Source organism: Palaemon carinicauda, chromosome 37 (genome assembly GCF_036898095.1).
Source record: "Palaemon carinicauda isolate YSFRI2023 chromosome 37, ASM3689809v2, whole genome shotgun sequence".
Classification (NCBI taxonomy): domain Eukaryota; kingdom Metazoa; phylum Arthropoda; class Malacostraca; order Decapoda; family Palaemonidae; genus Palaemon; species Palaemon carinicauda.
Genome location: NC_090761.1, coordinates 43,584,478 through 43,598,017, shown reverse-complemented (window position 1 = coordinate 43,598,017; position 13,540 = coordinate 43,584,478). Strand labels below are relative to the sequence as shown.

At 48.6% G+C, this 13,540-nt stretch overlaps 1 protein-coding gene across 1 annotated transcript in view; it reads right to left on the bottom strand.

The window, feature by feature from the left end:
* The window catches only part of LOC137629606 (RNA-binding protein Ro60-like), a 133,672-nt gene that overhangs the window by 99,934 nt on the left and 20,198 nt on the right, over positions 1-13,540 (bottom strand). The window contains exon 3 of the mRNA XM_068361089.1: positions 7,135-7,370. Within this exon, the coding sequence (XP_068217190.1) occupies positions 7,135-7,370 (236 nt within the window). The remainder of the gene's footprint in view (positions 1-7,134; positions 7,371-13,540) is intronic.

Below are 13,540 nucleotides of genomic sequence, written 5' to 3'. Positions count from 1 at the left end.
TGTTCGTTTCCAACCAAACTGGACAGGCTTGGAATCTCGAACGATTTGGGCCAAGGACGAGAAGGGAGCTCGTTTTTAGCTAAAAAACCAAGCTGTAAGGAACATGTAGCCGTTTCAGATGTAAAACCTATGTTCCTGCTGAAGGCGTGTATCTCACTGACTCTTTTAGCTGTTGCTAAGCAAACGAGGAAAAGAGTCTTCAAAGTGAGATCTTTAAAAGAGGCTGATTGAAGCGGTTCGAACCTTGCTGACATCAGGAACCTTAAAACCACGTCTAAGTTCCAACCTGGTGTGGCTAACCGACGCTCCTTTGAGGTCTCAAAAGACTTAAGGAGGTCCTGTAGATCTTTGTTGGTGGAAAGATCTAAGCCTCTGTGGCGAAAGACTGCTGCCAACATGCTTCTGTAACCTTTGATCGTAGGAGCTGATAGGGATCTTACATTCCTTAGGTGTAAAAGGAAGTCAGCTATCTGCGTTACAGAGGTACTGGTTGAGGAAACTGAATTCGCCTTGCACCAGCTTCGGAAGACTTCCCATTTTGACTGGTAGACCTTGAGAGTGGATGTCCTCCTTGCTCTGGCAATCGCTCTGGCTGCCTCCTTCGAAAAGCCTCTAGCTCTTGAGAGTCTTTCGATAGTCTGAAGGCAGTCAGACGAAGAGCGTGGAGGCTTGGGTGTACCTTCTTTACGTGCGGCTGACGCAGAAGGTCCACTCTTAGAGGAAGAGTCCTGGGAATGTCTACTAGCCATTGCAGTACCTCGGTGAACCATTCTCTCGCGGGCCAGAGGGGAGCAACCAACGTCAACCGTGTCCCTTCGTGAGAGGCGAACTTCTGCAGTACCTTGTTGACAATCTTGAACGGGGGGAACGCATACAGGTCTAGATGGGACCAATCCAGAAGAAAGGCATCTACGTGAACTGCTGCTGGGTCCGGAATCGGTGAGCAATAATTTGGGAGCCTCTTGGTCATCGAGGTAGCGAACAGATCTATGGTGGGCTGACCCCACAGGGCCCATAGTCTGCTGCAAACATTCTTGTGAAGGGTCCATTCTGTAGGGATGATCTGACCCTTCCGGCTGAGGCGGTCTGCCATGACATTCATGTCGCCTTGAATGAACCTCGTTACAAGCGATATCTTTCAATCTCTTGACCAGGTGAGGAGGTCCCTTGCGATCTCGAACAACTTCCTCGAATGAGTCCCTCCTTGCTTGGAGATGTACGCCAAGGCTGTAGTGTTGTCGGAGTTCACCTCCACCACCTTGCCTAGAAGGAGGGACTTGAAGCTTCTCAAGGCCAGATGAACTGCCAGTAGCTCCTTGCAGTTGATGTGTAGTGCTCTTTGATCCGGATTCCACGTGCCCGAGCATTCCCGACCGTCCAGTGTCGCACCCCAGCCCGTGTCCGATGCGTCCGAGAAGAGAAGGTGGTCGGGGGTCTGAACAGCCAGTGGTAGACCTTCCTTGAGAAGAATGCTGTTCTTCCACCAAGTCAGTGCAGACTTCATCTCTTCGGATATAGGAACTGAGACCGCTTCTAGCGTCATGTCCTTTCTCCAGTGAGCAGCTAGGTGATACTGAAGGGGTCGGAGGTGGAGTCTCCCTAACGCGATGAACTGGTCCAGCGATGAAAGCGTCCCTATTAGACTCATCCACTGTCTGACTGAACATCGGTTCCTTTTCAGCATGCTCTGGATGCATTCTTGGGCTTGACTGATTCTGGGGGCCGACGGAAAAGCCCGAAAAGCTCGACTCTGAATCTCCATACCTAGATAGACTATAGTTTGGGATGGGACGAGTTGGGACTTTTCTATATTGACCAGGAGACCCAATTCCTTGGTCAGATCCATAGTCCATTTGAGATTCTCCAGACAGCGACGACTTGACGGAGCTCTTAAAAGCCAGTCGTCCAAATAGAGGGAGGCTCTGATGTCTGCCAAATGCAGGAATTTGGCAAAATTCCTCATCAGTTTGGTAAACACTAGAGGTGCCGTGCTTAGGCCAAAGCACAGGGCTTGGAACTGGTAAACGACCTTCCCAAAGACGAACCTTAGGAAAGGTTGGGAGTCTGGATGGACGGGGACGTGAAAGTACGCGTCCTTTAGGTCCAACGAGACCATCCAGTCTTCCTTCCTGACCGATGCTAGCACCGACTTCGTCGTCTCCATGGTGAACGTCTGCTTGGTGACAAAGACATTTAGAGCACTGACGTCCAGCACCGGTCTCCACCCTCCTGTCTTCTTCGCTACTAAGAAGAGACGGTTGTAGAAGCCCGGGGATTGATGGTCCCGGACTATGACTACCGCTCCCTTTTGTAGCAAGAGAGACACCTCTTGCTGTAAAGCTAGCCTCTTGTCCTCCTCTCTGTACCTGGGAGAGAGGTCGATGGGAGTAGTTGCTAGAGGGGGCTTGCGCAAGAAAGGAATCCTGTACCCCTTTCTGAGCAACTTCACAGACTGTGCGTCTGCACCCCTGTTCTCCCAGGCCTGCCAGTAGTTCTTGAGCCTGGCTCCCACTGCTGTCTGGAGAGGTTGGCAGTCAGACTCTGCCTTTTGAGGACTTGGAACCCTTCTTCTTTTTGCCACGTTGACTATCGGCACGGGTACCTCCTCTGCTGGAGGTTCTGCCACGAAAGGGCGGAATGAACCTAGACGCTGGTGTGTCCATCCTAGGTCTAGGCACGGAAGGTAAAGCTGTGACTTTACGTGCGGATGACGCCACCAGGTCATGGGTATCCTTCTGGATCAACGAGGCGGCAATCCCCTTGATCAGCTCTTCAGGAAAGAGACACTTGGAAAGCGGAGCAAACATCAACTCTGACTTCTGACATGGTGTGATCCCCGCCGACAAGAAGGAGCAAAGGTGATCTCGCTTCTTAAGAACTCCAGACACGAACGAAGCCGCAAGCTCGCCAGACCCATCCCGAATGGCTTTGTCCATGCATGACATGATGAGCATGGCAGAGTCCTTATCCGAAGGGGAGGTCTTTCTGCTTAACGCTCCCAAACACCAGTCCAGGAAGTTGAAGATCTCAAACGCACGAAAAACTCCCTTCAAAAGATGGTCCATGTCCGAAAAGGTCCAGCAAATCTTGGAGCGTCTCATAGCCAGTCTGCGGGGAGAGTCTACCAGACTTGAGAAGTCGCCCTGGGCAGAGGCAGGAACTCCCAAGCCGAGATCTTCTCCCGTGGCATACCAGACGCTAGATTTGGAAGCAAGCTTGGTCGGTGGAAAGATGAAGGATGTCTTCCCAAGTTGCTTCTTGGACTGCAACCACTCTCCCAGTACCCTTAAAGCTCTCTTGGATGAGCGCGCGAGTACGAGCTTCGTAAAGGCAGGGGCTGCTGACTGCATGCCTAAAGCGAACTCAGAGGGAGGAGAGCGCGGGGTTGCACACACAAACTGGTCCGGATACAACTCCTTAAACAGGGCAAGGACTTTCCTAAAGTCTAAGGAGGGAGGCGTAGTCTTGGGTTCCTCTATGTCGGAGTGTTGATCGTCCAAATGCGCAGCTTCGTCGTCATCAGAGACTCCTTCATCCGAATGCTGAGGAGGAAGCGGCAAAGGAGGAGAAGAAAGCTGAACGGCTGAATCCGGCAGCACGGGTGCATGCGTAGCTGCACTGGATCCAACATCATGCCGCTGCTGGTCAGTCTGAGAGCTGGCAACAACAAAAGCGGAGTGATGGTGCGTGGTGGGGACTGCCGTGGGTTGCGGAGACTGCCGCATTGCGTCAAAACACGGCAGCTTGACAGTACCTTCCCACTGCTGATGCGGTAGCTCACGCATGTCAACGGAGGGTGCCGCACGTCGGCTAACGTCAACATGCGTCTGGCAGGGTCGACTGCGCAACGGTGGTGGAGCTCTCACAGCCGGAGTGTGGGAGCAGGCAGCCGCAGTGTCTGCCGAGCGCACAACCGTGGCAGGTTGTAGGTTAACGGGTGCAGTGTCAACCTTCTCAGCACGATACTCCTGCATGAAGGAAGCAAGCTGAGACTGCATAGACTGCAGCCTAGACCACTTAGGGTCTACAGCGGTTGGTGCGGCAACAGACGGAGTGATTGCCTGCTGCGGAACCACTCTACCTCTCTTGGGAGGTGTGCAGTCTTCGGAAGACTGCGGCGAGTCCGAACTGACCCAGTGGCTACACCTGGGCCATTGGACTCGCTCGGAAGGGACCTTGCGCTTGAGAGGTCGTGAGACCTTGGTCCAGCGTTTCTGACGAGAAACTTCTTCCACAGACGAGGAATGAATGGGCTCACTCGTCTGTTTGTGGGTGGGACGATCTCTGCAAGATACGTCCGCAACCACTGAGGGTACATCTGTACGCTGATCAAGGCCTGTCGAACCCTTTGGTCCTTCGACATTGCTTCTCCCCTGGGCTTGGGAGCTTGCAAGAGGTCCCGGACTAGGAGGACGACTGGCACGAACAGATGCACCCTCATGCGTAACACTGACAGTGACACTTTTCACAGCACTTGCACTCACTACACTTCCCACTGCACTTTTCTCCTTCAACTCTTTGACATCGGCCAAGAGTTGATTGCGGTCATTCGCTAATGACTCCACTCTGTCACCAAGAGCCTGAATGGCACGCATCATGTCCGCCATCGAGGGTTGCTGAGAGCTAGTAGAAGGGTCGGGAGTCACCACTACAGGGGAAGGAATAGGTTGAGGGGCATGGGGAGAGGAAAAATCAAAAGAGCGAGACGAACTCCTCCTGATCCTATCCTTCTCTAGCCTACGTGCATTCTTAAGGAATTCATTAAAATCGAATTCCGAAAGCCCAGCGCATTCCTCACATCGATCTTCCAATTGACAGGATTTACCCCTACAATTGGAACAAACGGTGTGAGGATCTATAGAGGCCTTCGGAAGACGCCTAGAACAGTCCCTAGCGCTACACTGCCTGTACTTGGGGACTTGAGTGTGGTCAGACATCTTGAATTAGTCAAAGGGGGAAATCCAAAATCTATCCAAGTCGTCAACAAATAATCCAAATCTAATCAAAAAAGCTTGATAAGGTAATGATAATAACTCCTGTACAGCGAAAGCTAATATCTAGAGAGAATACATCACCAAAAAGCGTGAAAATCAACTCCAGAAACAACAGCGTATCAAGTAGGTCTTGCCGGTGGCACGACAGAGAGAAAATTGGTTCTTGTTGACAAGAAGTACCTGAGTACCTACTCGACAGATGGCGCTGTTGTTGTACACCCCCACCTGTATAGCGATCGCTGGCGTATCCCGACCGTAGGTTTTTTCTGTCGGGCAACAGAGTTGCAGCTACATGATCACCGGGTAAGATTAATATTGAAAAAGTATTTTTACAGTTTATATATGAAATATCTGTTTTGATGTTACTATTTTTCAAATATTTTATTCTTCATTATTTCTCATACCATTTGCTTATTTATTCATTTCCTTTCCTCACTGGGCCATTTTTCCCTGTTGGTACCGTAAGACTTATAACATCTTGCTTCTTCAACTAGGGTTATAGCTTAGCTAGTAAATACATACCGAGGCACTTCCTCCAATTTTCGGGGGTAGCCGACATCAAACAAATGTTCCACCCAGCCTGACAAGGGACTCAACCGAATTCGGCTGGTACTGCTAGGGTGCCACAGCCCACCCTCCCCCGTTATCCACCACATATGAAGCTTCATAACGCTGAATACCCCAATGCTGCTACCTCCGTGGTCATCTAAGGCACTGGAGTGAGCAGCAGGGCCTACCGGAACTGCGTCACAATCGCTCGCCATTCATTCCTATTTCTAGCACACTCTCCTGACTCTCTCACATCTATCCTCCTATCACCCAGAGCTTCCTTCACTCCATCCATCCACCCAAACCTTGGCCTTTCTCTTGTACTTCTCCCATCAACTCTTGCATTCATCACCTTCTTTAGCAGACAGCCATTTCCCATTCTCTCAACAAGGCCAAACTACCTCAACACATTCATATCCACTCTAGCTGCTAACTTATTTCTTACACCCATTCTCACTCTCACTACTTTGTTCCTAACCCTATCTACTCGAGATACACCAGCCATACTCCTTAGACACTTCATCCCAAACACATTCAATTTCTGTCTCTCCGTCACTTTCATTCCCCACAACTCCGATCCATACATCACAGTTGGTACAATCACTTTCTCATACAGAACTCTCTTTACATTCATGCCCAACCCTCTATTTTTTACTACATCCTTAACTGCCCCCAACACTTTGCAACCTTCATTCACTCTCTGACGTACATCTGCTTCCACTCCACCATTTGATGCAACAACAGACCCCAAGTACTCAAACTGATCCACCTCCTCAAGTAACTTTCCATTCAACCTCACACCACCTTCCCTTCTCGTACATCTCATAACCTTACTCTTACTCACATTAACTCTCAACTTCTTTCTCTCACACACCGTTCCAAATTCTGTCACTAATCGGGCAAGCTTCTCTTCCGCGTCTGCAACCAGTACAGTATCATCCGCAAACAACAACTGATTAACCTCCCTTTCATGGTCATTCTCATCTACCAGTTTCAATCCTCGTCCAAGCACTCGAGCATTCACCTCTCTCACCACTACATATACAATCGTAGAGAAGTACTTCTTTACTACTCAGCAGCCAAAATCAAAATGGGGACTCAACAGTTGTTTCAGATTTTGTTGAAATCATATTCCTATTACCGGATGAAGGTTTGTATTTATATAGGCATTAACCAAATTTATAATAAACCAAAAGAAGAAAAAGATCTTATAGTGCTAGGGAAAAATAAGGAGCTAGCACAAAACATCCATTCACCAAGTGGCCGAAGTCAAAAGTAGCTTGAGTCAGGTTGACAGGAAGGTAGCTCCCCCTCTCTTACCTGCCATCAATTATGCAACTAGCTTGTTAATGATGTAATAACCATTCCAGCTCCCTCGTAAGTTCTCTCTTAATTAAAGGACAATATGTTTGTATCTATGTAGGAACAAATAATTTTCAGCCAACTATAAAAGAAAAACTTTACTGACCATAACCAGTCAATAAAAAAATTACCCACAGACAAATTTTGGATCTTGTAAAAATCACAAAGGGTTAGAATAAATACCAGACTTTTTGATTTATAAAACCATCAGCAAAGTATTTTTACTAACCACAGCTTCCTTGTCCACATATGGCAGCTGACTATATGCTCGCAGAGTATCAATGATAATGTCAGCTTTGCCCTCGCTCACCAACTTGGGTATTATCGACGTCGAGTTTAGCAATGATTCTGACGGGCTAAAACTCATTTTGGGAAACCTTTCTGCTGGTGGCGGCGGCACTGTATTACAGTGAACTTCTCGTTCATTGCGCTGATACCAGTCAACCAGGAAACGAACAAGGTGATCTACAAAAGAATGTATGCTATCATAATAATTTTCCCATTAAAAAACAAATTTATAACAAAAAAAAAAAGTACTGGGCATAAAACATGATTTACATAACAATTGCATAAGCTGAAAAAAATATTGAAGAAACTACTTAAAACCCCCTTCTCTACTGGGGGTTTCTTCATGAGAAGTTAAAAATCAGATTACACTAACACCAAAGAGTAGGAGAGCTACATGATTGCCGATACACTATAGTGTACAGTACAGTATATGACGCAAACAAGTGCTACAATATTTCTGAACATTCTTCATAAATATGATATTTTAATTATAAAATAAATTTTTGAATATACTTACCCGGTGAATATATAGCTGCAACTCTGTTGCTCGACAGACAAACTCTACGGAAAAAACTCGCCAGCGATCGCTACACAGGTTGCGGGTGTGCCCAACAGCGCCATCTGTCGACCAGATACCCAGCTCTTATGTAAACAAAGACTCAATTTTCTCCTCGTCCCACTGCGTCTCTATTGGGGAGGAAGGGAGGGTCATTTAATTTATATATTCACCGGGTAAGTATATTCAAAAATTTATTTTATAATTAAAATATCATTTTTAAATACTTAACTTAGCCGGTGAATATATAGCTGATTCACACCCAGGATGGTGGGTAGAGACCAGCAAAATATGTTTACATTTTATGAGCTAAGAGTTTTTTATTTCATTTTAGAAGTTATCAAAATAACAAAAACAAAATAAAAAGGTACCTGGTAAGGAAGTCGACTTGAACAATTACTCTGCCTTTTAAGTACGTCTTCCTTACGGAGCCTCGCGATCCTCTTAGGATGCTGATCGACCCCTAGGAGCTGAAGTATCAAGGGTTGCAACCCATACAACAGGACCTCATCAAAACCTTAATCTAGGCGCTCTCAAGAAATGACTTTGACCACCCGCCAAATCAACCAGGATGCGAAAGGCTTCTTAGCCTTCCGGACAACCCATAAAAACAACATTAAAAACATTTCAAGAGAAAGATTAAAAGGGTATGGAATTAGGGAATTGTAGTGGTTGAGCCCTCACCCACTACTGCACTCGCTGCTACGAATGGTCCCAGTGTGTAGCAGTCCTCGTAAAGAGACTGGACATCCTTTAGATAAAAAGATGCGAACACTGACTTGCTTCTCCAATAGGTTGCGTCCATTATACTTCGCAGAGATCTATTTTGCTTAAAGGCCACGGAAGTTGCAACAGCTCTAACTTCGTGCGTCTTCACCTTAAGCAAAGCTTGGTCTTCCTCACTCAGATGTGAATGAGCTTCTCGTATTAACAGTCTGATAAAGTAGGATAAAGCATTCTTTGACATAGGCAAAGATGGTTTCTTAACTGAACACCATAAAGCTTCAGATTGGCCTCGTAAAGGTTTAGTGCGCTTTAAATAGAACTTAAGAGCTCTCACAGGGCATAAGACTCTTTCTAGTTCATTGCCTACAATCTCCGATAAGCTGGGAATATCGAACGATTTAGGCCAAGGTCGAGAAGGCAGCTCATTTTTGGCTAGAAAACCAAGTTGTAGCGAACATGTGGCTTTTTCTGACGAAAATCCGATGTTCTTGCTGAAGGCATGAATCTCACTGACTCTTTTAGCTGAGGCTAAGCATACCAGGAAAAGTGTCTTTAAAGTGAGATCTTTCAGGGAGGCTGATTGTAGCGGCTCAAACCTGTCTGACATGAGGAATCTTAGTACCACGTCTAAATTCCAACCAGGTGTAACCAAACGACGCTCCTTAGTGGTCTCAAAAGACTTAAGGAGGTCTTGAAGATCTTTATTGTTGGAAAGATCTAAGCCTCTATGCCAGAAGACCGATGCCAACATGCTTCTGTAGCCCTTGATAGTGGGAGCTGAAAGGGATCGTCCTTTTCTCAGGTATAAGAGAAAGTCAGCTATTTGAGCTACAGAGGTACTGGTCGAGGATACAGAGACTGACTTGCACCAGTCTCGGAAGACTTCCCACTTCGATTGGTAGACTCTAATGGTGGATGCTCTCCTTGCTCTAGCAATCGCACTGGCTGCCTCCTTCGAAAAGCCTCTAGCTCTCGAGAGTCTTTCGATAGTCTGAAGGCAGTCAGACGAAGAGCGAGGAGGCTTTGGTGTACCTTCTTTACGTGCGGCTGACGTAGAAGGTCCACCCTTAGAGGAAGACTTCTGGGAACGTCTACTAGCCATCGAAGTACCTCGGTGAACCATTCTCTTGCGGGCCAGAGGGGAGCAACTAGCGTCAACCTTGTCCCTTCGTGAGAGGCGAACTTCTGCAGTACCTTGTTGACAATCTTGAACGGTGGGAATGCGTAGAGATCTAGATGTGACCAATCTAGGAGAAAGGCATCTATATGTATTGCTGCTGGGTCCGGGACTGGGGAGCAATAGATTGGAAGCCTCTTGGTCAGCGAGGTTGCAAAGAGATCTATGGTTGGTTGGCCCCAAGTGGCCCAAAGTCTCTTGCATACATCCTTGTGGAGGGTCCATTCTGTTGGAATTACTTGCCCTTTCCGACTGAGACAATCTGCTATGACATTCAAGTTGCCTTGGATGAACCTCGTTACTAGTGAGATGTCTTGACCTTTTGACCAGATGAGCAGGTCCCTTGCGATCTCGTACAACGTCAGTGAGTGGGTCCCTCCTTGCTTGGAGATGTACGCCAAGGCAGTGGTGTTGTCTGAGTTCACTTCCACCACTTTGCCTCGAAGGAGAGACTTGAAGCTTTTCAAGGCCAGATGTACTGCCAACAGCTCCTTGCAGTTGATATGCATGTTCCTCTGACTCGAGTTCCACAGTCCTGAGCATTCCCGACCGTCTAATGTCGCGCCCCAGCCCACGTCCGATGCGTCCGAGAAGAGAACGTGGTTGGGAGTCTGAACAGCCAGGGGAAGACCCTCTCTTAAGTTGATATTGTCCTTCCACCAAGTCAGACAAGACTTCATCTTTTCGGAAATCGGGATCGAGACCGCTTCTAGCGTCTTGTCCTTTTTCCAGTGAAAAGCTAGATGGTATTGAAGCGGACGGAGGTGTAGTCTTCCTAATGACACACATTGTTCCAGGGATGATAGCGTCCCTACCAGACTCATCCACAGCCTGACTGAGCAGCGTTCCTTCTTCAGCATGTTCTGGATGAATAACAGGGCTTGACTTATTCTGGGGGCCGACGGAAAAGCCCAAAAAGCTAGACTGTGAATCTCCATCCCTAAATACACAATAGTTTGGGATGGGACCAGTTGCGACTTTTCCAAATTGACTAGGAGTCCCAATTCCTTGTTCAGATCTAGAGTCCACTTGAGATCCTTCAGACAGCGACGACTGGAAGAGGCTCTGAGAAGCCAGTCGTCCAAATAAAGGGAGGCTCGGATGTCCGATAAATGGAGGAATTTGGCTACATTCCTCATCAGCCTCGTAAACACGAGAGGAGCTGTGCTTAGGCCAAAGCACAGGGCCCGAAACTGGTAGACCACCTTTTCGAAAACGAATCTCAGAAAAGGTTGGGAGTCTGGGTGGATGGGGACGTGGAAGTAGGCGTCCCTTAGGTCTAGGGAGACCATCCAGTCTTCCCTTCTGACCGCTGCTAAGACTGACTTTGTGGTCTCCATGGAGAACTTCGTCTTTGTGACAAAGACATTCAGAGCACTGACGTCTAGCACCGGCCTCCACCCTCCTGTCTTCTTTGAAACCAAGAAGAGGCGGTTGTAGAATCCCGGTGATTGAAGGTCCGAGACTTTGACCACCGCTCCCTTCTCTAGCAAAAGAGACACTTCCAGTTTCAGGGCTCGTCTCTTTTCTTCCTCTCTGTACCTGGGAGAGAGATCGATGGGAGACGTTGCTAGAGGGGGTTTTCGTACAAAAGGGATCTTGTACCCCTCTCTGAGCAACTTCACAGATTGTGCATCTGCGCCTCTCTTCTCCCAGGCTTGCCAGAAGTTCTTGAGTCTGGCTCCCACTGCTGTCTGAAGTTGCGGGCAGTCAGACTCTGCCCTTAGAGGACTTGGATCCTTTCCTCTTCCCTCGCTTCCCTTCGGCACGAGCACCTCCTCTGCTGGAGGCTCTGCCACGAAAGGGCGGAATAAAGCGAGACGCTGGAGTGTCCATCCTTGGTCTAGCTGACAAGGTAGGCAAAGGGGGAGCTTTGCGAGCTGAGGACGCAACAAGATCGTGAGTGTCCTTCTGCACTAACGAAGCGGCTATTTCCTTTATCAGGACTTCTGGAAATAGGCACTTGGAAAGAGGAGCAAAGAGAAGCTCAGATCTCTGGCACGGTGTAACTCCAGCAGAAAGGAATGAGCAGAGAGATTCTCGCTTTTTCAGGACTCCGGACACAAATGAGGCAGCAAGCTCATTGGACCCATCACGGACGGCCTTGTCCATGCAGGACATAATGAGCAAAGAAGTCTCTTTATCTGTCGAAGAGATCTTCCTGCTTAGGGCTCCTAGGCACCAGTCTAAGAAGTTAAAGACTTCAAAAGCCCTAAAGATTCCTATCAAAAGGTGGTCCAGGTCCGATGATGACCAACAAATCTTTGAGCGTCTCATGGCAAGGCGGCGGGGAGAGTCTACAAGACTTGAGAAGTCGCCCTGGGCAGAGGCAGGAACTCCCAAGCCGAGAACTTCTCCCGTGGCATACCAGACGCTCGATCTAGAAGAGAGTCTAGCAGGGGGAAAAGCAAATGCTGTCTTCCCTAAACTCTTCTTGGACTCTAACCAGTCTCCTATCACCCGCAAAGCTCTCTTGGACGAGCGTGCGAGGACGAGTCTAGTAAAGGCAGGTGCGGTAGAAGGCATGCCTAAAACAAACTCTGAAGGCGGAGAACGAGGAGCCACAGAAACAAACTGGTCAGGAAACAGCTCTTTGAAAATAGCCAAAACTTTTCTAAAGTCCAAAGAGGGTTGAGTAGACTTAGGCTCGTCCAATTCTGATTGTTGTTCATCTTGATGTGCAGCAACATCATCATCAGAAAGTTCCTCATCCGAAAACTGATGAGGAAACGGCAACGGAGTGGGTAACGGCTGGTTCGCTGAGTCCGGTCGCACTGGTGCATGCGTGACTGAGCCGGACGCAACGTCATGGACCTGCTGCACAGTCTGTGAGCTGTCAACAACCATGGTAGCGCGAGGACGCACAGCGTCTACCCGAGACTGTCTAGACTGACTGGGTTGCGCAGTGGAAACCACACTGGGTTGCGCAGTGGAAACCACACTGGGTTGCGGAGGTTGACGCACCGCGTCAAAACAAGGCAACTCTGATGGTTGTTGAACGTCCAGAACGTCAAAACCAACCTCCGTGCGTCGCTTAACGTCAACATGCGGCTGGCAGCCCACACTGGAACGCATCGGTTGAGGAACTCCCTCAACTGGTGTACGTGAGAAGGTTACCTCAGCATCCACAGGACGCACAACCGATCGCTTGGAGGGTTGTAGGCTAGGTACTGCACTCGTTGCTGGTACGGCAGCAACCTTCTCCGCATGAAAGTCCTGCATCAGAGACGTAAGCTTGGACTGCATGTCTTGCAGTAAAGCCCATTTAGGGTCTACGGGAGCAGGTGCGGCGACAGACGGTGTTAGTGTCTGAAGCGGTACCGCTTTGCCTCTCTTAGGCGGTGAGCAGTCATCGGATGACGGCAACGAGTCCGAACTGACCCAGTGGCTACAACCGGGACGTTGGACTTGTCCTGAAGGGACCGATTTACGCTTTAACGGTCGTGAGACCTTGGTCCAAAGTTTCTTTCGAGAAACACCTTCAGACGACGAGGTATAAATGGGCTCTCTCGTCTTAGGTAGGTAGGGGCGATCTTGGGGAGATACGCCCGATACCACGGAGGGAACGTCTGTTCGCTGATTAAAGCCTCTCGAACCCATGCGTCGTACGACATTGCTTCTCCCCTGGACTTGGGAGCTTGCAAGAGGTCCCGGACTAGGAGGACGACAGGCACGAACAGACGAACCCTCAAGCGCAACACTGTTCACAACACTATCACTTGGCACTTTAGCACTTCCCACTGCACTTTGGCACTTAAGCTCCTTAACATCCGCCATGAGCTGATTGCGGTCACTTGCAAGGGACTCAACTCTCTCACCCAGAGCCTGGATGGCACGCATCATGTCAGCCATCGATGGTTCCTGAGTGCTAGGAGGGGGGTTAGGAAC